General features: G+C 39.5%; 1 protein-coding gene across 1 annotated transcript in view; it reads right to left on the bottom strand.

The window, feature by feature from the left end:
• LOC127657910 (glutamate receptor ionotropic, kainate 2-like) overlaps positions 1 to 24,971 on the bottom strand; it is a 375,882-nt gene that overhangs the window by 109,290 nt on the left and 241,621 nt on the right. Inside the window, exons 9-10 of the mRNA XM_052146892.1 lie at positions 24,659 to 24,772; positions 1,688 to 1,894 (exon numbers count right to left, since the gene is read on the bottom strand). Of these exons, the coding sequence (XP_052002852.1) occupies positions 1,688 to 1,894; positions 24,659 to 24,772 (321 nt within the window). The remainder of the gene's footprint in view (positions 1 to 1,687; positions 1,895 to 24,658; positions 24,773 to 24,971) is intronic.

Below are 24,971 nucleotides of genomic sequence, written 5' to 3'. Positions count from 1 at the left end.
CATGTGTGAGGTATTGGTTTGAGTAGGGGATACTGCTATTGAAAATGCAATTTTTTTCAGTCAGATGTTTATTATTATCCTAGTCTTTTGTGGAGTCTAATGAGGGTGTGGGCAGTGTTTGCTTGTGTGTGTTTGTGAAAATGTGTGCGCTTAATAAGCACTATAGGGGAAGAGCAATGCCATATTTTTCATTTTGTGTCCTTTTGGCAGTATGTGCTTGAGTTTGTCTATTTCTTCATACCATCTGCTGTTCGCACACACAAACACACTGAATTCACACAGACCTGAAATATCCAAATTAGAGAACTGTGGCTTTTAGTTCATGTCTGTCAACTTTGAGGTCATATATATGTTATTGCACTCATAAAAGTTGACACCATTATCTTTCAGTAGATTTGTATTTTATTTTTCTCTTTCTCTTCAAGGAAAACCGACAAACATATTGATGACTTATCTTGACCTCAGGGGCATATCCATTTTTTTTTTTTACAATTAAATGGTCTCAAAATAACACTCAATGGCATGTTTAAAAACAAAAATATATCAATATACCCTGAGGGCAAGATAAGTCATCATTATGTTTGTCTTTTTTCCTAGAAGAGAGAAAGAGAAAAAATTAAATACAAATCTAAAACATTATTTAACATCAATGAATCAAAAATAACTTGGGGGGACAACTGCGGGTTACCAGTTTTTGCATTGTAACTTTATTTGTACACTTGTCAAACATATGATTGTCTAATAAAAATCACATCGGTTGATTAAATGTAACAGTAAAATGATTTAGAAAAGTAAAAGAATAATATCTATTGTTTTGTGAAACCTAACTACATTATTTTAGTCAAATGTTTTGCTTGAAAATGTATAATTGTGATATTTATTTTAAACAAATTTACTTGTGTGTTTTGTCATCTATTTTGTTTCAATAATATTGTTTAGAATTGACCCTGGCTTACTCAACCAGCTATTTGTTTATTTATTTAAGCTTATTTGTCTCATTCTTGTAATTGCTGTTTTACTATATTTATTCTGTTATTGTTCTGTTTTGTTATTTTTATATTTTGTACTTTGTTCTGCTTTGGTTTGTACATTGTTTCAACATTAACAATATAATTTTAAAAAATCAAAATAAAAGTATCAAATGTAATCATTTTTACTTTATTTTACAGTAAAATTGCATGTATTGTCTTGTTAATAAGATATAATTTCTACTGTAAATTATAAGGTAACAGTTATTATATGATAAAAATTTTTAACTGTAGCATTTTACGTTCTTTTCTGAAAGTGTATATAGGTATGTAAAAAATACAGTATGTGTGTGTGTGTGTGTGTGTGTGTATATATATATATATATATATATATATATATATATATATATATATATATATATATACACTTTAAATATATGAGATAGATAGATAGATAGATAGATAGATAGATAGATAGATAGATAGATAGATAGATAGATAGATAGATAGATAGATCACTGTATATCAACATGGGAAAGAAGACTGAGCTTGTCATGTCATTTCATGGGGTCTTTATACACATCTTTCATTGTTTAATCTTGACAAGTTGTCTCTACAGTGAGGTGAAAATGTGACAGAGAGAGACACGAGGAAAAGGCCACAGCGCTCAGTTGACAGTTCTAATGATACGACAGATCAATCAAAGCAGGATGACTCACGTGGTCCATCAGTTCTCGGACCATGCCGTTCCACTGGCCCGTGCTCTCCTCCTGCGCTCCATACTTCCCATCCTCCACTAGTCGCACCTCGTAGGTGAAGCCCAGAATGACAGCAAGCTCTCGCAGCAGATCGATGCAGTAGCCCTCAAAACGATCATTGCCATACAGAGGCTTATCTGACTTCTTGAACATTACGTAGGGCTCTTCCTGCGGAGACAGAAGATATGGCACTCTGATTGTCGCTGATTTTTGAGATAAGGGTTTCAGTGTGGACACACTCCCTGTGATATGTACAGACACACTGAATGATAAGCCTTTCACACAGGAAGTGTAATGCAGCTCAGCAACGACTCAATCCACACCTATCAAGATGAGAAATTAGATTAAATGTTGTGATCTGTCTGAGCAGGTGACAAAAGTAAGAGCCATCTTTTGCACTCTCTCTTTCTGCATGTCCTTCTATATTTCAGCGATAAGTAAGCACAACATAAAACAAATAAAAAAATGGTTATGAGGGTTGTTTTTTACAGGTATACAGCAATAGATATGCAATTATATCCATGTTTCCATGATCAGAATTGTTCTAGTGCAATACTAATTTGTATAATATCCACAGTATAATATTTGTACATGCTTACAATACCTATATTGCATTACATTTGGAAACACCTGTTAATGTTGAGGGATATAAGGCGATGTAACCCGGACACACACACACAAGATGAGACAGTCACAATGTAAGTCAAAAACTGCTTTTATTGTTAACAATAAAAGCAGGCAAAAGTACAAACGGGCAAAACCAGTGAAGAGTTGTCGAGGGAAGCGTAGGGTCAAAAGCCGGGGAATCAAAGAGAGTAAAGGGGGCAAATCCGGGAGAGTAGTCGAGGGGAGCGAGGGTCAAAGCCGGGGTAAACAAGATCGAGAGGCGGGTAAACTAACAAAGGGAGTAGACAGGGGTACTAGGGGAACGAGGAGCTGGCAAGCTAAGGGGGTAATCAAGAGGAGTTCAAGAGGGGATCAAAACTAGACGAGACTAGCGGGGGCAAAGACATGGTAAACTAAATACAATAACCAACAACCGTGAGACGAAAGGGTAGTGATAAATATAGGGGCAAGTGCAGGTGTAAACCATGACAGGTGATGAGACGAGTGCAGGTGAAACTAATGTGCAGGAGTGCAGATGACGCGAGTGCAGGTGGTCATAATGTTCTGGGGGATTGGAAACGCGTGAGAAACTCGAGGAAGGGAGATTGCCTACGAGCATGTGAGCGAGTAGGAGCACAGTGGGCGTGAGGGCTCGAGCAAGCAAAAAGAGCGTGCGAGCTCGAGGGGGCGGAACGAGCATGGGAGCTCGAGGGGGCGGAACGAACGTGGAAGCTCGAGGGGGCGGAGCGAGGGAGCGGGGTTCGTGACAGGCGATTCTCACAAAACGATTCTGTCCTGTGTCTATTTGACTCCAAATTAAAAAGAAACAAAAAAAATTATATTTGCATATAGAAAATCTAGTTGGCATTTTTAGAGCCATTTAGATGTGTCATGAGAGTTGTGCACATTTAATCCCGTTTTCATTACCCCATTGAGAAAAAAGATGGTCATAATTATATAAAGGGAAAACATTTTAAATTGTAAAGTTTTATTTCATAGTTGTTCTTCCATGGCACTGGGTTCCATTTTCACAGCAAGATATTGAAGTGCATGGGACAGACTCAATGACTGCTGAGTAGAACTGTATCAGCAGCGCCTGTGGCAGGTTGAACTTTCTCAACTGACGAAGGAAGTACAACCTCTGATGGGCCTTTTTCACAATGGATTCAATGTGTGTCTCCCACTTCAGGTCCTGTGAGATGGTAGTGCCCAGGAACCTGAATGACTCCACTGCTGCCACAGTGCTGTTTAGAATGATGAGGGGGGTCAGTGTTGGGGTGTTCCTCCTAAAGTCTTCAATCATCTCCACCGTTTTGAGCATGTTTAGCTCCAGGTTGTTATGATTGCACCAGAGAGCCAGCTGTTTTAACCTCCCTTCTGTATGCAGACTAATCATCATCTGGGATGAGGCTGATGACAGTAGTGTCATCTGCAAAGTCCTTTGCCCTGTGGCCAAAGTACTACTGAGGGGTCCTTGGCGATGCAGTCATTGGTATAGTGGGGAGAGCACACATCCCTGAGGGGCACCTGTGCTGATTGTACAGGTGCTGGATGTGAATTTTCCCTGTCTCACTAGCTGCTGCCTATCAAGTCCGGAGAATAGCTGGGATGATGGTGTTGAAAGCCGAACTGAAGTCTACAAATAGGATCCTTGCATATGGCTCTGGTCTGTCCAGATGTTGCAGGATATGATGCAATCCCATGTTGACTGCATCATCCACAGACCTGTTTGCTCGATAAAAAAATTGAAGGGGATCTAGAAAGGGTCCAGTAATGTCCTTCAGATGGGACAACACCAGTCTCTCAAATGATTTCATAACCACAGACGTCAGAGTGTCAAGTCTGTAGTCATTAATCCTGTGATTTTTGGTTTCTTTTGGTTGGAAGAAGATGAACTAAACAGTGCTCAGATAGTCCCAAAGTTCCTCTAGGGACATGGCGATATGCATCCTTTATTGTTGTTTTGCAATTATCCAGTAGGTTCCTGTCTCTGGTTGGGCATGTAAGGTTTGATTTGTTAAAATCCCCAAGAATAATAATAACTGAGTCTGGGTATTGTTGTTCCGTGTCTGTGATCTGATCAGCCAGTTGTTGCAGCGAGGCATTCAAACACGTGTTTGGCGCGATATAAACACTCACCAGAATAAACGAAGAAAACTCCCGTAGTGAGTAGTAAGGCTTACAGTTAAAAAAGTGCACTTCCAAATTAGGACAGCATGTCTTTAATGTTGTTACATCAGTACACAAACTTTCATAAAAATAAAAAAAAGTAAAAATACGTTCCACCGCCTCTCGTTTTCCCCGTTAACTCTGCAATGTGATCCACTCTGAACAGCTTAAAGCCGGGCAGATGTAATGCGCTGTCCGGAATGGCTTCACTCAGCCAGGTTTCTGTGAAGCACAAAGCAGCAGAGGTTGAAAAGTCCTTGTTTGTGCAGGTGAGGAGATGTAGTTCGTCCGTTTTGTTAGGAAGAGATTGGAGATTCGCTAGATGAATACTTGGCAGCACTGTTCGAAAGCCGGCCAACGGTGCTTGACCAGCGCGCTGGCTCGTCTCCCTTGCCTGCATGTCTTAAACAAGACAACTGTGCCTCCAACAAAAATGTCCAGCAATATGTCTGAATTTTCAAAAACTGGGAAAAGATTATCTGGTATATGCTGTAGAATGTTCAGCAGTTCGTCTCTGGTAAAACTGACTGGAAAAAAAAGAGTACTAAACACAGGACAAACAAACAAAAACAACAAAACAATAGGAGCGCTCCACACCGAGGCGGCCATCCGCGGCGCCATCATGAATGCAGATATCACAGTATGTAATAGACTGGCATGTCTTAAGGTCAATATTAGGTCAAAAATGGCAACAAAAAAAAGCTTTTGAAATAAAAAAAACACAAAGGTGTACACTACGGTCTTCAAAGACAAAGGACAACTGGCTCTAACAAGGACAGAAAGAGATGTGGAAGGCCAGATGTACAACTAAACAAGAGGATAAGTACATCAGAGTCTCTAGTTTGAGAAATAGACGCCTCACATGTCCTCAGCTGACAGCTTCATTGAATTCTACCCGCTCAACAGCAGTTTCATGTACAACAGTAAAGAGAAGACTCAGACTTATGGGAAGAATTGGTGGTGGCGTAGTGGGCTAAAGCACTGAACTGTTAAGCAGAAGGTTGTCGGTTCGATCCTCACAGCCACCACCATTGTGTCCTTGAGCAAGGCACTTAACTCCAGGTTGCTCCAGGGGGATTGTCCCTGTAATAAGTGCTCTGTAAGTCGCTTTGTATAAAAGCGTCTGCCAAATGCATAAATGTAAATGTAAGCATTGCAAAGAAAAGAATCTGTTTTGAAACAGAAAAAAAAAGAAAGGTTATAGTGGGCAAAGAAACACAGACATTGGACAACAGATAATTGCAAAATAGTGTTATGGATCTAAACCCCATTGAGCTTTTGTGGGATCAGCTAGACTGTAAGGTGCGTGAGAAGTGCCCGACAAGACAGTCACATCTATGGCAAGTGCTACTGGAAGTGTGGTGAATTGTCACCTGAGTATCTGGACAAACTGTCAGCTAAAATGCCAAGGATCTGCAAAGCTGTCATTGCTGCATGTGGAGGATTTTTTGATGAGAACTCTTTGAAGTAGTTTTATAAATGATATTTTCAAATTGTAATAGTACCTTTTCACATTATTATTGTCCTGACTATACATTATAGTAGATCAGTTGAATGCTAATTTGGTGAATAAAAGTAGCAATTTCATTCCATAAGAGCAAAATCTGTACATTATTCCAAACTTTTAGCTGCCAGTGTATATATACAAAAGACCCTATCCAGAATGTTCAGGGAATATTAATACAATGATGCCTTACAAGCACGTAAATCTGTGTTACTGTTTATTCATACAACTCAGTTTTCACACAGCAGAGCTTGATTTGAAGGAAAAATGTCGGGACATGTGCTCTTGATTATAGATGGCTGTTTTTAAAAGATTTGATATTCAGTCTTCAAAAACTTTAAGCAGCCCAACTCATTGCAGAGCCTCAAGGTTAAAGGATTGATTTGTTTTATTATTATTATTTAAGAAAAATTCTCCACCCCAAAGTCAATTAATAAAGCAGTAAGCCACATGAGTCAGTGCGTTACGGTGATTTTACCAAGGTTAAGGAGTGTTCTCTAAGACACACCCCGAAAATGAATGCCTAAAACTCCCTTAAATCAAAAACACACAGCCTCTCAAGGCTTATTGCTTTTGCACAATATTAGAGTTATAAAAGACATCAATGCTCATTAAATAGTTAAATATATTAATGGTGATAATCACAATGCACAAAGATAATCAAAATGTTTTGACCATTGTCTATTTAAATACTCGATTCTGAGTGGCTAGAATGCTTATGTTAAAACCATTTATTACACGGCTCTCTGGAATACTCTATTCTGATTGGTCAATGGGACCATTCAGGTTCTGTGAGCCATCCCTCCTGCTTCTTGGATCACTGTGCAATCTCTACAATTAAGTTAATAAAACAATTTCAACTCAAATCAATATTTTATGTCCATTTATTTATTTATTTGGTTAGGAGCCATGTAATAATTGGGATAAACGTACAGTCCGTCAGTTGTTATAGTACAATAAACCCGCTTTGCATCAGGGTCCTGATCACCTCGTCGGATTTTATTGTGTGATAACAACCGGCCGACAGTACATTATCCCTTACTTACAGCATAAGTAGTTCCAGTCAGTTTTAATCACCATTCAATATGCTGTCCTCCGTAATGAGACACTGCATGAGTTTTATGCCTCTGTTCAAATGATTTATGGACGTAAATAATCTTTAGCAAATCAGATGAGTCTTAGACATAGGATTAACCATCACAGAACACAACATCATAAAGTCATGCAATGCTGTCTTCAAATCAACTGTAGACTGCATTAAAATAATAATAAAAAATACAAAACGGAAAAGACACCAGTGTTCATCAGCCTCAAAAATTATAAACGCACCTGCACTTTTTCCTTTACAACACCCATGGGCCTTATATAAAAGAATGGTCAGACAATGGTTTGACTAACATTGCTGTGCTGCTCAGCATGTTCCATACATACCAGCTAGAGGGCACTGCTCGCTCACACATCGCAGACTGAAGCGGTAAATACAGTCTTTTTAAAATGCAGCTTTTTGCAGTTTTGTAATCGTGTAAGCCATAAGTAAATCTAATCTTATACTGCAGCCTTAAAGGGGTCATGACATAAGGAATACAATTTTTATTGACTTTTAGACATATAAGAGGTCATAGTGGTCTACAATAAAAACATACCGTCAGTTTCAGAACTCAAAACTTCCTCCTCGCTACAAAAGAGTGTTTGTTGAAACCAAGCTGCCAAACAAACTCTTTTTCTCCTTCCTCCACATTGTGATATCACACTGTTGTAAACATATGTATCTGACCACCTCCACAACAACACATCAACGCCTACTTCACCTTATCACTACTGTTGAGTCTTAAAGGAGAAGAGGCACCAAACTGAGTGTTTCTGACAGGGGGTCAGAATGAATTTGGAAAATTATCATTTTTACAAATATATGACTGTTTTCTGTGCAAGAAATAATTAAAAAAAAGGTATGTCATGACCCCTTTGATGGGTACAACACTGATGTCTCAGAGGTCAAAGTATCCAGATTTCAAAGCGTTTTGGATGTTTTTTTCCCCTCATCATGTAATTGCCACTTTTTCAACTGTCATGTCCATAACAGAGATGTGTTTAATTACCTCCACGTTGTGCATTAAAATAATTTTTACGCACACCTCGTCGTGGATTTTCAAGAGTGTCCAGAAATACTACTGCTTGACTGGTGTGCAAAATACAAAAATGTCAAGGCCAAGCTTTAAGTGAAGAACTGAAAAGGAACAAATCTTGATTGCTGAAACGTATAGTGTAGTGGAGATGCAGCAGAGACAGATATATGCAATTCCCACCCCCACACTGACAGCCTCATACACATTCAAGCACAAATTAACCAATGAAAGGTAGCCTGCTCACTGCGGGAGAACAGCATAGAAACAACAGTTCTTCTCCATGCATCTGTGTACTTAAGTATGTGTACTATATGTACAATGAAGTACACTTCCTTTTTTCATTTGTTCTTAAATTCTTCTGCATTTGACAAACAACAAATTAGCAAACAGTTTATCAGCTTCAAGACCTGTTCACATCAAGAACATTTCCTAAAAATGTAAGCAAACCTCAGACAAAAGGTCTTTTCACACACATAGTGAATCAAAAAAAGTACTTTGGCTATTCACATGCTTTAATGCAAATCATCGTCAATACAGAAATCACTAATACAGTAAAAATACAAGTAAATTGTGCAACACTGCACACCCAGATGTGTATGATTTTCCTTCTTCAGCAGAACCGAAGAGAAGATTTTATAAGCAGATTTCAGCTCAGTTTGTCCATACAATGCATGTAAATGGGTGCCTTCAGACTACTGGCTGTTTAACAGTCCAAAAAGATATATTTAAGCAGCATAAATGTAATTCACATGACTCCAGTTTATCAACTAATGTCTTCTGAAGTAAATCAATACACTAAAAAAAATATTTTAGCCTATTTTTATGATGTATCCATTTCAATTGAATAACACATTTCATTCTAATTGAATTGCCTAATCTTTAACCAAATAAAATTTATAAATCTTAAAAAATGCACATTTTATTAATGACATTTTCTTCAAGACTATTCAATTCAATTAGATGAATATTTGTTATTCAATTGAAATGGATACATCTTAAAAATAGGCAAAACGAGTGTAGGTCGGTGTAAGAAACAAATTGATAATTAAAATGTTTTTAACTTTAAATCATTGGTTCTGGCCAGCACTGTATTTCTGGCAGAAATTAACTAACTCTTGCTTGACGTTCGTTCCTCAGTTGTAAACAAAGCGTGCTCTTACGACTTCTCGCGTGAATGCTCAATTGCACTTACATCACTGATGCTACAACTGCTGGCAGGAAGTGATTTTTAAAAGTTAATCTAGTTTTAATTATCTATTTTTTTTTTTTTTTTAAATTACACAAACCTATTGATTTACTTCAGAAGACATAAATTGATACACTGGAGTTGTTTTGGATTACATTTATGCTGCCTAAATATGCCTTTTTGACCATCAAACAGCCAACAGCCTGATGACACCGGTTACATGCATTGTATGGCGTTCCAAATTGGGGAGAAAAATAAAATAAAAAGCATTTCCATTTTAATTGAAGTGGTAAGAAAATGTATGTGAACCCTTGGGTTTAATAACTGGCCGATCCTCCTATGACAGCAATAACCTCAACCAAGTGTTTCAGTTGCTGCGGATTAGACCTGCTCAACGTTCAGAAGGAATTTTGGATAATTCTTCTGCTTCAGCTCAGCCATATTGTTTGGATGTCTGGTGTGAACATCTCTCTTGAGGTCATTCCACAGGAACTCTATTTTGTTAAGGTCTGGGCTATGACTGGGTAACTCCAAAAGGTGGATTTTCTTTTTTTCAGGCCTGCTGCAATGTTTTTGTTGGAAAGTAGTGGCTTCCTTCATGGTATCCTGCCACTAACCCCATGCCTGTTTAATGTTTTCCATATAGTAGACTCATGAACAAAGATGTTAACCAGTTTCAATGATTCATTCATGTCTTTAGCTGTCACTCTAGGGTTCTTTTTACCTCATTGAGCATTCTGTGGTGTGCCCTTTTAGTCATCTTGACTGGATGGCCACTTCTATAGAGAGTAGCCACAGTACCATTTATAGAAAATTTGTCTAAATTTGGACAGATGAATATCTAAGCTCTTCACGATAACTTTGTAATCCTTTCCAGATTTATGCAAAGCAACAATTCTTGATCGTAGGTCTTCTGAAATCTCTTTTTGTGAGACACGATCCACATCAGCAGATGCTTCCTGTGAATAGCAAACTCAAAATGTTTAAGTGTTTTTTTATAAGTCAAAGAATGTCTAACCCACACCTCCAATCTGGTTTTATTGACATCATTAGCCTAGGGGTTCACATATTTTTACACCTACACCGTGAATGTTTGAATGTTGTATTCAACATATATAAGAACAACACAATGATTTGTGTGATATAAGATAAAAAAAAAGATTGTGTTTGCTCATTATTGTAACCAGGGTTGGGAGTAATGGAATACATGTAACGGGATTACGTATTTAAAATAATAAATATAAGTAACTGTATTCAACTACAGTTACAATTTATATAATTGGTAATTAGAATACAGTTAAAAATGTATTTTGATTACTGAAGAGATTACTTTGCATTTTATTGTCATTTGTTTCATTTAATATTTAGTCCTTTCAGATGGAATACATATAAATGATGCGATCCAAAGTGCATTTGAACAGCAGTGAAACACTTTCTTATGATGTGTTACATTCATACAAGAAGACAGAGAAGTAAGTTTGAAGTAAGTTCGGAGCAGAAGAAACAGAAATAAACCTTGTGTAAATTGTCAGCTTTATGCTAAGATAAAATGCTATTTCTAGCCATTTTACATGCACATGTTACTAGCACAATCATATATTTTATCAAGAAAATTCACGTTGGATCATCATTTTTTTTTTCTAGTAAAAATATTAGGGCATAAAGTATTCTTAATTATAATTTTTGTATCGTTTTCATGTTAAAATATCTAAAAATCCTTAAGATCAATTTGATTAATCGCTTTTAGAAACAACTCTGCATAAGATATTTAGTTTTTTCAGAGAATGTATTTGTAACGTATATTTTGTCTTACTCTACTGGCAGAGTTTTTTGAGTCAAAACAAGTGAAAACATTTACCAGTGCTGAAGAAGTAAACCAAAGTATTTAGAATATGTTACTGACCTTGAGTAATCTAACCTTGAAAAATCAACTGTGTTTGTTCAAAAATATCTATTTCATATGGAATTCATTCTGGGAAGAATCTCGGACAACCTGTCGTGAATAATTCCGGGTCATATTTCATGCCAAAATCAGACAACAAATCAGCCTGGTCTCATGAAGTTTACGTGAGCATTGCAAAATTTCTGCAAAACTGAAATTACGAGCTTCATTACACGTTTGGCTGCAGATTTAAAGTGAAATATCCAGCGGGGGGGGCGCCAAAATCGAGCAAAATGAAGTTGTAATTAGACAAGGTTTTTAAGGTGAATTTTAGATTGAGGTTTTAATAAGTGAAGCGTACCTCCCTAAAACTAACCAATAGTGTCTGAAAAGATAAATTAGAGTTTAACAAAAAAGACGTCCTTACCCTTGACCAATATTTAACCGTAACCGATATTATTTTAAAATAAAAATTCAAGAAACGACGAGAGGAAACACACATTGAATGAAGCATCCATGTAATTTTGTGTCCCTTCTATGTAACTTTCACTTTCGTACGTCTTTGGCTAGACTCGAACCGCGACTGTCAAGCTCAAAGTCTAACGCTCTATCAGGTGAGCTACTAAGCAAGCTAAAGACATCGGAAAAAATGTGTATATGTAGGTGGGTCTGTAATACAAATGTTAAAATATTTAGTTTTTCTAAATCATGCATGAAAGTAAAGGTGTTTTGATATCATAAAGGGGGTTAGAAAAAGAGCCAAATTTTTTTTTAGAAAATCAAAATGAGCAATTGTAATTGTTATTTGTGTGACAATGATTACACCACACTTTTGTTGTAGTGCCTCTAGTGTTCATTTCACTAGGAAACTGCAGTGAAATGTAGAAATTAGAAAATGTATATAGAGTAACGTTCATTTTATGAGACCAGGATGCAATAAAAATAAGAAATGTTATAACCCTAATCCAAAACATTTTGGGATAGTATGGACAAAATATACAAAAAGGAGTGATTTGTAAATTATAGAACTATAATTAGTTCTATTAGTTTCTAACTAGAAATATAGAACACGTTTTCAAAAACTATTTGAAATGTGGACTCATCGGACCAAAAAAACACAGTTCCATCTAAGATGAGACCAGAGAAGTTACAGCGCTTCTGGTCAGTGTTGATGTAGGGCTTCTACTTTGTATAGTAATGTCTTAACTTGCATCTGTGGATGCAGCGGCGAATGATGTTGACTAACAAAGGTTTACTAAAGTAATCCTAATCCCATGTTCATGATTTCCATTACAGATGAAAAAGCGGCACTAGCCGCTTTTATTGGGATTATTCACACTTTGCAATATTGAAAAAACTACAACTACAACTTTTTTTAATGTACAGTCATTTCAAATCAGTTGGAGATGGTCAGGACTGCAGGCAGGCCAATCTAGCACCTGCCCTCTGTGCTTTTTCGGCTAGTATGTGGTTTAATGTTGTCCTGCTGAAAATTCTGTGACGTCCCTGGAAAAGATGGTGCTGGATGGCAGTATATACTGCTCCAAAATGTTTACATATCTGTCTGCATTAATGGTGTTCTCACAGATGTGCGAGTTACCCATGCCATGAGCACTGACATACCCCTGGCCCTTAGAGACTCTGGCTTTTGGACCTGACACTGAAAACAGTTTGGATGATCCTTTTCCTCTTTGGCCCATAGAACACGTTTTCAAAAATGATTTGAAATGTGGACTCATCGGACCAAAAAAACACAGTTCCATCTAAGATGAAACCAGAGAAGTTACATCACTTCTGGTCAGTGTTGATGTAGGGCTTCTGCTTTGTATAGTAAAGTCTTAACTTGCATCTGTGGATGCAGCGGCGAATGATGTTGACTAACAAAGGTTTACTAAAGTAATCCCAATCCCATGTTCATGATTTCCATTACAGATTAATTATGTTTTTTAAGACAGTGATGTCTGAGAGATCAGAGATCATGTGCATTCAAAAGTGGTTTTCGTCTAGCCATTTACGCACTGACATTTGACCATATTCCTTGAATCTTTTATCTATATTGTGCACATTAGAGGGTGAAATGCTCAAAATCCTTCCAATTTTTCTAAGGGAAACATTGTTCTCATAGTGCTGGATTACTTGCTGAAGCATCTGTTGGCAAATTGACAAGTCTCGAATGATCCTTGCTCTAAACGGAAATGAATTCCATTACAAGGTTCCATTCATTAAAATGAGTTAATGCATTAGGTGTAATAAACGTCTTGGCTACTGTTGTAACCTCTGTTCCCTGATGGAGGGAACAAAATGTTGTGTCGATGTAGTGACACTAGGGGTCACACTTGGGAGCCCCAAACACCTCTGTTAATTGAGAAAAGACCAATGAAAATTGGTGAGTGGAATATGCATTCCACTCCCCTGGACATACAGGTATAAAAGGAGCCAGATTGCAACCAATCATTCAGGTTTGTGCTGAGGAGCCGAGAAAACCAATCATTCAGGTTTGTGCTGAGGAGCCGAGACAGAGTCCCGGCCATTTTTGCGGGTTGTTCAGTGTTGTGGCAAGAGGCAAGACACAACATCTCGTTCCCTCCACCAAGACGTTTCCTATCTGTCACTCACTCGACGTTGTGTCGATATTGTGACACTAGGGGTCCCTACACAAAATGCCACAACCTGCTGAACTGTGGACTGGCAGTGCAGGTGTAGGCAGGCCATTGCATGCCTTATAGCAAGTGCACTCGGCCCCCACGTAACCTTCCAAAACCCACGAACGTCACAAGATACCTCGTACCCAAAAAGGGGGGGTTTGCAGGATGTACTTACAATGAGAACAGGCCGCACTAGCCGCTTTGGCCTTTTTCTACCACTTTCTCTTTTTTTTTAAAAAGAAAAATATTTCAGCTGGATCCAGATATATTCATTTCCCAAGAGGAAAAGACACCACGGAGACCACATCCTGCCCGAAGGGGAGGTGAACATGGTGAATACGTCACATGGATTTAACAACAGTTAGTACAGAAGTGGAAAGTTGCCCCCGCTGTGGGTCCTACCCAGAGGGGAGGAGCTCTACAAACATGGCAGCTGGGGACAGAGGAGGCTCTGCCCGAGGGAAGACATGGGTTTGCTATCAGGGAAACCGTACCGTGGAAAAGACATCACATGGGGTTACGATCGGTAACCTCACATTTGGAGCACCTACCCCAATACAGGGGTTACCAGCACAAGTACTGGGTCCGGCATCGAACTCGCCTGCTGCATGGCTGAGGAGGAAAGACATCCAGGGTTCACCGGTCTCGGGAACTCACATGGGGGAAAAGCACACGGCTTCCCCTCTGTGACCCGGACCAGCCTAACGCCTGGTCACACTGTGCTTCATCAAATCAACTCCAAATCAGCTTAACCTCCTGGGGTGGAGTCCTACTCTCCCCCGAGCGTCATTTTTCATGACAGTGCATCCGCTGCGTGGTTGAGATCGCCCGGGATTTGAGTGGACCGCAACGACTTCAGTCGCTGCCGACTCCAAAGGAGGAGACGGCGGGCAATTTGCAACATGCGTTGTGAGCGTAAACCGCCTTGGCCTTGTACATACACTACCATCGCCCTGTTGTCTGTCCGGACCAACACATGCTTGCCCTGGATCAATGGCTGAAGCCTCCACAGGGACAGCAAAACCACCAGTAACTCGAGGCAGTTATGCCAAAGCAGTCGAGGTCTTGTCCAAGAACTGTGTGCTGAGGCTGTGTGCCCATTGCAGATGTGTAGACCACCATTAAGGTTAGAGCAACTACAGTAGAAACGCCCAATAGCGAGTACTCAGACTAGCTACATCAAGCGATAAAGTTGCTGCATGTGTGTACGGGGCTTTAGTATATGTTCAAATTTATATTAACTAAGATTATTAATGCTGTATAAGTATTGTTCATTGTTAGTTCATGTTAACTAATGTTAACAAAAGGAACTTTATTGTAAAGAGTTACCCAAACAATACATTGTCTCCTTGCATTTTTGGGAAGTTGGTCTAGTTTATCTGCTTTTCTCCCAATTTGGAATGCCCAATTCCCACTACTTAGTAGGTCCTTGTGGTGGTGCGGTTACTCACCTCAGTCCGGGTGACAGAGGACAAGTCTCAGGTGCCTCCACTTTTGAGACTGTCAATCTGCACATTTTATCATGTGGCTCATCATACATGACAACACGGAGACCCCGCATTTAGAGGATCATACTATTCTCCACGATCCACACACAAATGACCACATGCCCCATTGTGAGCGAGAACCACTAAGAGGAGGTTATCCCATGTGACTCTACCCTCCCTAGCAACTGGGCCAATTGTGCTTAGGAGACTTGGCTGGAGTCACTCAGCATACCCTGAATTCAAACTCACGACTCCATGGGTGGTAGTCAGTGCCAATACTCACTACTTAGGCTACTTAAATGTGAAGTTTGCTTTCCTATTGTTTTTGCCTCTGTTTTTTTTTATTTTTTTTTATTAAGTCAACAACATTAGTAGTGTCTGCCATCAGCTATGTTTTTTTTTTTGTTTTTTTACAAGTGAACTTACTGAACAAAAATAGAAGAACCTTATATTTACAATTTTATTTACAACATATACAGTACATATGCCAATGGTAAAAGAGAAGATTTATAATCACTAAATTAATTGTGTTAAATAAACCACAAATAAACATCTTCTGAATGACCGATCACTTTGCACCTTCCGGATAACTGCAATAGTTGTTTAACCCAAAACATTGTCACTCACGTACATCACCGTTTCAGTGATTGCCCGTTTGTTACGTGGTTCAGCCCATTTGAGAGGTCGACCTACCATCATATAGAGAAGCCAGTCTTTTAGGCGGGTTAGAAATACATTGATTGAAAGCCCACTGTTCAGTCACCAATCAGATAATTTCACTCAGGCAAATATTGCTCATGAAGCTCCTGTAGACTCCAACAGACACATGGAGTCCGGGCGGGACACAAAATGACGTGTTTAGAGCCTCTAACCCTCTAGATATGTAAAATATTGAACTGGTACTACAATTATTTAAATTAGATTATGTGCATTTTAATTAACATGTCATTTTTAATTACATTTTAAGGGAAGCCGTGCAGTCTTAAAGCAATTGCCACCGGTGAATATGCTGTACATAAACTATATATATATATATATATATATATATATATATATATATATATATATATGTATGTATACCTATACACATACACACAGTGGCTATAAAATGTCTACACACCCCTGTTAAAACAGCAGGTTTTGTGATGTAAATAATTCAACAGAAATAAATCATATTAGAATTTTTGCAGCTTTAATGTAAAAATTACAACCTATGCGATGCCACTGAAAACCAAAGTGACACATTTCAGAGAAAAAATTTAAAATTAAAACTTAGAATATCCTTACTGCATAAGTGTGCACATTCCTGAATTAATACTTAGTTGAATCACCCTTTGAATTTATTACAGCATTCAGTCTGTTTGGATAAGAGTCTATTATTAGCTTGGCACATCTTGACTTTAATATTTTCCCACTCTTCTTTGCAAAAATGTTTCAGATCTGTCAAATTGTGAGGGCATCTCCTGTGTACAGCCCTCTTCAGGTCCCCCTACAGATTTTCTGTAGAATTCAGGTCTGGGCTCTGGCTTGGCCATTCCAAAACATTAATATTTTTTCTTTTTTTTTGCTGAAGCCATTCTTTTGTTGATTTTGATGTGTGCTTTGGATCAATGTCATGCCGAGAGGTGAAAGATCTCTTAATTTTCAGCAGACACCAGAAGGTTCTGGGCCAAAATTAACTGGTACTTGGAAGCTATTCATGATTCTGTCTACCTTCACTAAAGCCCCAGTTCCAGCTGAAGAAAGGCAGCCCCTAAGCATGATGCTGCCACCAACATGCTTCACCGTGGGTATGGTGTTCTTTTGCTGATGTGCTGTGTTGTTTTTGCCACAAACATAACTTTTACCATTTTGGGCAAAAAGTTAAATCTTGGTCTCATCAAACATAACACATTTTTCCACATGGTTTTGGGAGACTGGATATAGGTTTTTGCAGACTTGGATGTTTTGTTTTTTTTCATCAGAAAAGGCTTGCGTAAAGAGCTGCAGCTGTTTTGATGTTGCTGTAGGCCTTTAGAAAGCTGCCCTGACCAGTTTTCTCTTTGTCTGTTTATCAATTTTGGAGGGAGGTCCTGTTCTTGATAATGTCACTGTTGTGCCATATTTTCTCCACTTGTTGATGATTGTCTTCACTGTGTCCTTGGTATATCTAATGCACTGGACATTTTTTTGAGCCCTCACCAGAGTGATACCTTTCAACAATGAGATCCTGTTGATGTTTTATAAGCTGTTTGTGCAACCAAGAAAATGTCAGAAAACTCCTACAAGAACAGCTGAGATTTATCTAGAGTTAAAGAAAGGTGTTTACTATTTCAGATGAGATTCATGATTGGTTGATTATGAAAACAGCCACATACCCAATTATAAAAGGGTGTGCACACTTATGCAATTACGTTTTTTGCATTACAGAAATTTGCATTTTGTGAAAATATGTCACATTTGATGTCCTGCAACTAACCCCCCAGCCCCTTAATTTTGAAAAATGCCTTTTTACTTTTCAAACAAATAAGTTATTGATTGCACCAGCAAATATTTTACTATTTAAAAAAATCTATCTTGAAAAATATTAAATAAAACATGTATCCCTTTTTCATATTACAGTAATAAACATTTTGTGTAATTGTGCCCATTTTTATGTCTTGCACCTAACAAAATCTCCATCACTTTTCTCACTGTGTAGAATTCTGGCTTGTATCATTATATAAGTTTGCTAAACTCTATTTGCAATATTACTTCTACTGGTAGATTGCTAGTGTTTGATATGTAAATCTGGGATGAGTCTGTGTGGTTGAGCAGTGTTTTTGCATGTGCTACATATGCATTATGTGTGCTTGTGCTGTAAGAGGGAGGGCAACCTGTTTCAGACAATTTAGCTTTGTACCAAAGCCCCTCAAGAACAGCATCTATTGCTATTCTATTGCTATACTCATAAAAGAGTGACTGAGAGAATAAAACTATACTCCAATTAAACCAATGTGCCATTCAGCAGATGAGAGAGATAAAGTCTTTAAAGGCTAATTCACCTTCCTTCACTCATTATCTAATTATAAACTGAATTAGTTTGACTCTTGGACAAAAAAATATATACTGGTTAATTTGTGTCTTTTTAAACATAAATGACAGTTTTATCAATCATCCAATTCAATGTGTAGCTATTATAATTTTGTAGTATGAGGCAGTGATGGACCAATTGAATATGGTGGAAAAGTTACACAAGACACTGACCCACCGCTTCATGAATTCAACAACTCTAGACTGGTTGAAATTCTGCGACATTACAGCCTATATTGTGTTGACTATACAGTTTAAAACATTTAGTTATCACTTGTAATCCATAGACAATGACAATTAATCAAAATGGGAGAATATAAAAAAAAAATATGAAGCAAATCTCAGCCTCACTGACCATCTGATGCATGTGTCATGGTCCTGTAGCCTTGTCACATTAGGTTATGTCTGACGAGGACCGTGGCATCATCGTTTCCTGTTTATTTTGGTCAAGGCATGTTTACTTTTTGCCCTTATGTGTTTCAGGTGCTGCTGGCATGCGGAATAAGCGTTTCCATGGGAACCCTGATTGCTTCCATGGGAATGCTGATCATGACAACTTTCACCTGCCCCTTTATTGTTTCCTGCTTATTTAAATCCCCTCATGTGTCATATAGGCTGGATCATTCAATGTGATTTAACGTTTATGTAGTTCAATGTTGAATGTAGTCTAGCTTATGCTAATGTTTGTGCTGTCAAGCGGCAAACCTTGCTCTCTTTGTCTAGACGGTTGCCTGTCTCTGCCTGTGTGTTGGGAAGTGTGGTTACCTTCCAGTTTTGCTATTCAGCTGTCCTCGCCGCCCACAAATTGCCAGTGCAGGATTCCTCGTCTCTGCCCACATGTGCAAACATGACTGCCGTTCTTCATCCGGGCTTTGTTCTCTGCACCACACCACGCTTCAACAGACACTACCTATGGATCTGCTCATGTCTGCCACAACGCATACATCGGTCTACGAACACACTCATGACCACTGCAGGCACAGAGACTCGTTCTTTGCCTCCGTAGCTGCAGCCGGTGCTGGAATTGGCAAATTTATTGTTGTAAATAAATCCTTTTGAACAGTTCCTCTGCTATTGGGTCTCTGTCTCAAGCTTCCTGACAATGTGTTGCACTCTTGTGTGCAAAGCACAAAACTTTTGGATAAACCTACCATTAAATTTGGTGGTTTATTGCTTTTAATGTCGCCAGAAGTCTTTTCCTGTCTATTGTAAATTGACAGTTTTTGCTCAGAAAGTATAGTCTGCAGTGTGGACCAGACTTTATGCCGAGTCAAAACTCTGGCTATCCAAGACTAATGTGCAAATAATTCAGTCAAATGCCTCTAGAGCAAGAAATGAACAAAGACAATGACAGTTTTGGCTTCCTATAATGGTGATAAGATCTCTCAACCCTTTTCGTCACTTTAAAGAAATAATAAAATCTGTGTGCAAACCTGCAGCGTATTTGCTAATAGCCTATTAATAACGATTTCCTTTCTCTCGTGGCACAATGATGCTTCAGAGGCAAACCTGAGGGCATTAAACTTTCATATAAGGACTGACACTCATGGCTCCCCCCACCTCTCCTCTTAGTCTCTCTTTTTTCATTCACAACACCTTTGATCCTCAGCAGTCTGACTCAGACAACTAGCATTTGGAGCATTTAATGCATTCGGATCGGCCGCTGTGATCTGAGAGCAAATACAAACCCTCACTGCATTGAGTTTATAAATCTGTCCTTTCAGCTGGAATATGCTCTGTTTATTAACAAAAGAAAACATCTTGTGGGAGGGAAGATATTGGGGTTCTGATGTCACGATGTGCATCTAAGTCAAAACATTTTTCTCTTCACTTTATATTAATAATGTGGATTTCACCAACTCCCATTTGGTGGGTTTCTTGCATACAACCAGAAATCATCCCATGAACTCATTATTCACCTCAACTTAAAATAAGTGTTACCACAAGTATGAATATGAGTTTAAGTATCCCCACAATAATGCATTAGTTAAGCATGAATTAGACAATAATTCATTGTTCACTAAATGTAGAGTAAAGCCATCTCAGCCATAATGTACAACTTATTAAACGTCTTATTTTTGTGTAGAAAGTAATGCAATTAATGCTCTATTTCAGAGAACCATCAAATATCAAGTTTACTAAACAAAATTAAGCCAGTAACATTTTATCTATTCGACTTATTGGTTTGTTTTGCATTTATTACGTGGTATTAAAATTTCTTAAAATATATTAAGACAGTACCAGTTAGTTTTACTATTGCTACAGTTTTGTATTAAAGACAGCTTGATCCACTGTTCTAAAATTGTTACCTACTCAATTTATTGGATTGTTTTGCACTTATGAGGTGGTATTTTAAGTTTTTTAAACTATATTATGACATTGATTATTAGTATTTGATTTACTAAATTGTTACTAATAAACTATGTTAATGAACTTCTATGAACATATTTTACTGTAGCTATGCCAAAATCATGGGTTTGATTCGCAGAGAACACACAAACTGATAAAATGTACCTTAAATGTACTGTAAGTCGCGTTGGACAAAAGAGTTTGAAAAATACATAAATGTAAATACATAAATGTAATTCCCCTTCTGTCACTCACTCAACGTAATGTCGAATGAAGTGACACAAGGGGTTTTCCTGGGATGCCAAACGTAATTCTGAACCTGAGAAAAAGACAATGTCAAGTTGGCAGACAGAATTTGCATGCCCCGCCCCCGACATACGGGTATAAAGGGAAGCTGGGCAGCTAATGCCAGTCAGAATTTTTCTTCGGAGCTGAAAGGTTGTGCAACAGCAAAGCTGAGTTCACCACTGTTTCACTTACCTCTATTGGTAAGAAGCACTGCTGTTGGATCTACGGCGCATTTCCAGCTGGCGTTTTCTCTCTCTGCACGATGTGCAGTCCACGCCCCTGGACGCTTCGACAGCGCTTTCATTGCCTGAAAGAGTGTTTCTCCTCCTAAAAAAAGCTTATTTCCTCTAAAAGAGTTTGAGTTCCCACTCATAAAAGAGCAATACACAGCAGGCGTTGAACGTCCTTTTCAGGGCGCGTCTTTTTAAAGATGTTTTTCCTCCTCTGTGTAGTTCCTGGATGCGGTTGATTTCTCTCCACTTCTGACGGTCGTAAAAGCTGCCTTGCGTGCCTGGGCTGCGATCACACACAGGCAGCGTTTTATGAATGGTTCCTGTTCTCAGTGCGAGAACATAGCCATGACAACATTGCGGTCGTGGCTTTCTTTCCTCACGTGAGAAAGCCACTTCAGCCGCCCCCCCACGTCGTTCCTTCTTCCCACGGGATTGAGGACGACCCGGCTAGCGATGAAGGCGATTTGGGGAAGATGAAGGGCTCGGTTTTTGGCAGGTAAACCCCATGAACCACCCGCCCCCCCCCCCCGGCACGCTTGCTTGCTTTAGAACTCGGGATGAGTGCGGATCGCCTCGTGGCCAGCCGGCTTTCTCCCTTGAGCCCCCATAATGGGGGCTCAAGGGAGACGCACAAATGTCCGCTATGTTTTCCCAGGCCATTGCGAGCACAAGGCTGGACTTGAAACCTCCATCCCACCCTCGCGGCTACTCGATCGGATCCTCGGGTCAGGGCGCCACTCATAGCGATGCCGACCCCTCCGCTCATCCGCTGTCACTCGTGTTCCACGCTCAGCAGCCCACGGGAACACAGAGGTCCCCCAGGTGGACAGAGCAGTTGCGATCCACTTGGAACGCGGCCACCTGGCTGGATCACCCGGTACTCCCCTCCAGAGCCTGTAGAATGACGTCATCACTGATCTCGAAAGTCTACAGTGCCACCAGACAGGCAGCCTTTGCCCTATATGCCATGGCTCTCCTGCAAGTTCACCAAGCCAAGGCACTCAAAGATCTGCACCTGGGTAGTTCCGACCCTGACGTGCTGCAGGACCTGCACTTTGCAACCGACCTCGCTCTCAGAGCCACGAAGGTCACAGCGCAGGCACTCGGGTGGGCAATGGCCACCCTCATGGTCCAGGAGCGTCACCTCTGGCTGAACATGGTCGAGATGCGCGACGTTGACAAGGCACGCTTTCTCAACGCCCCCGTCTCCCAGCTTGGCTTCTTCTGCGACACCATCGACAACTTCACCCACCAGTTTTCAGCGGTGAAGAAGCAGATGGCATATCTTGCTACGGCGCCGCCAAGTCAGCGCGCCCCGCCTGCTTGCCGAGGGCATCCCCCTGCGGCTAAACAACAGGTATCTCCGCCTCAAACCGGGCCTAGCTCTCAGCCACTTTGCAGGTGGCATATGCCCACCGTCTCCAGGACCCCTTCCAGGACTAGGAGAGCTCCGAAGCGCTCCTGAGACGGGCGACCCAGGCAGTCAGACATTCGCTCCAGAGGTGGTACCAAGACCACTCCATCCCCTGCCTTCGGACTGTGGCATCCGCATTCTCAATAAAGAGCAATTTCCTCACACCCTGGGTCATCCATCCGGTGTGCGCAATTCTCACGGCACCCCGGCCCCAAAACTCTACGGTCCCTGCTCCCCGGACGCAGTTCCCTCGCCTACGGCCACGCGACTGCTCAGCCCCGGCAGGCCAGCACTGACGAGTTCTGAGGACGCCTCTCTAGGACCTCGTCGTCAGTTTCTAACCCGCTGTGCACGCCGAGAAAGCCAGCGCCTTACGAGCAGAGATCACGACCCTGCTCCTCAAGGATGTGATAGAGCCCGTCCCTCCAGCCGAGATGGAGAAGGGTTTCTACAGCCCTTACTTCAACGTACCCAAGAAAAGCAGCGGGTTGCGACCAATCTTGGACCTGTGAGTTCTCAACCGGGCCTTACACAGACTCCCATTCAAAATGCTCACGCCGAAACAGATTCTTACCTGCGTTCGACAGCAAGATTAAGTTGAAAAAGTTTAATCTTAATCAACTGCAGGTTTTTTTTTATTTTATTTGTTTTAATAGCCATTAGAATAAAACCCCAAAAGATATTTTTTGTATCCTGTGTTGTCTCTTTACAACCCACCGGCTACATATACATATTTATTTATTTATTTTAATTGAAAGGAAATTTGAGGACACGTTTCTAATTTAAATGTACACATATTCTGATTTAAATAGTTTGAATGCAATAAATCCATCATCAGACAGATGACTAATGCATAAAGCAGTGAGACCTTTCTGAATAGTCTCTGAATCAGAATCCAGTTCTGCATGGTTCTGGATGATAAAAATGACACACAACTAACATAGCCATTCAGAAATGTGGAATTTGACAGCTCTATACTCTATTTTGCATGTGTGACATATAGACTATTTTTGTGTTAGGAACAGACATTAAAGTCGTTAATAACAAAAAAATATTACCCTTCATTGTAGCTATTTTTAAATCTCAATCTGAAGGCAAAAGAGATTTCAGAGCTTTGCAGAGGAGAGGATTATCATTGAATAATGTAAAAATAACAGCATACGAGTTTGGAAAGTATAACATAATTATTCCTATAACATCTTTGTTATAATTCTGATTACACAACAGTTAGTTTCTGTCCTCAAATTTGTTTGCCAGATAGTCTGCCGCCTTGTGCATGTGGACTAGAAACAGCAATGCTGATATTCAGAACAACAGCACTCTTGCTCATGTGATGTTGCTTACTCTATTTATTCCAAAGGCGGTTCTAAGATGCAATATTGACATTTCTGCCATTTTTTACATGATTTCCCCACAGAGTTGCAAGATCATGAAATGTGTATATAAAAGGATTGACACTGCACACAAATAGTTTGTATTAAAGTTTGATAAAGTGATAATGTGGTATCCTGATTGGTGTTGAGAGAATGGAATGGTTAGAACAGCCACAAACCACAAACACTAAATGATCCATCATCATTCAGGGTCTTTGATAGTGCAATTGCACACAAGTGCATTACCTTTACCTTCAGATATCAGAGAAGTTTGAGAAAAGAAGGTGAAGGGAGTAAGAAAAAAACATAATTTGAAGAAGAGTTTTTCATTGACTGCTGTTTCCAGTAGCTAATATTATAGTATCATAAGTAAACACAGAAACAACAAGCAAGGGTTTATGTATATGGTGGTCATGGAAATCAAAAAACATGAACAAAAGTCCAACAAAATATAGCAATTAGTATCACAATCTATCAATTTTGCAAATACTGTAAACCTAATCATTAATTTTGGCTATTAATATACACAGTTACATTTAATCTCTGAAATTCCCTTATCTGTTTAAGAAACTATAGAAAAGAAGTGATCACATAGAATAAAGAATGAATTAATTTTATTTACCAGTATGGTGGACACCACCAGCGATCTGTTGGAGAGAGAGTCTGTCACATTTGCTGTCTTTCTCTTTTGGTGCTCAGTCATGTTCAAACCACTTGCAGGATCCCACGTGCCAATCTGCAAAAAGAACTCTGGTACTTAATGTTTTCATGTGTGTATGACATGATACAACATTGATGATGAATACTTAAATTCCTCGGAGCAATGTTAATTTTCCATATATCCAAGCATTTTTGCAGGGTCACAGAATCAATAAAACCATCTTGGTGAAAGATGTCTGGAACTGCTTTAAAGTGATAGTTCACCCAAAATTGAA

This window comes from Xyrauchen texanus, chromosome 17 (genome assembly GCF_025860055.1).
Source record: "Xyrauchen texanus isolate HMW12.3.18 chromosome 17, RBS_HiC_50CHRs, whole genome shotgun sequence".
Classification (NCBI taxonomy): Eukaryota; Metazoa; Chordata; class Actinopteri; order Cypriniformes; family Catostomidae; genus Xyrauchen; species Xyrauchen texanus.
This window is presented reverse-complemented; position numbering and strand designations above follow the sequence as displayed.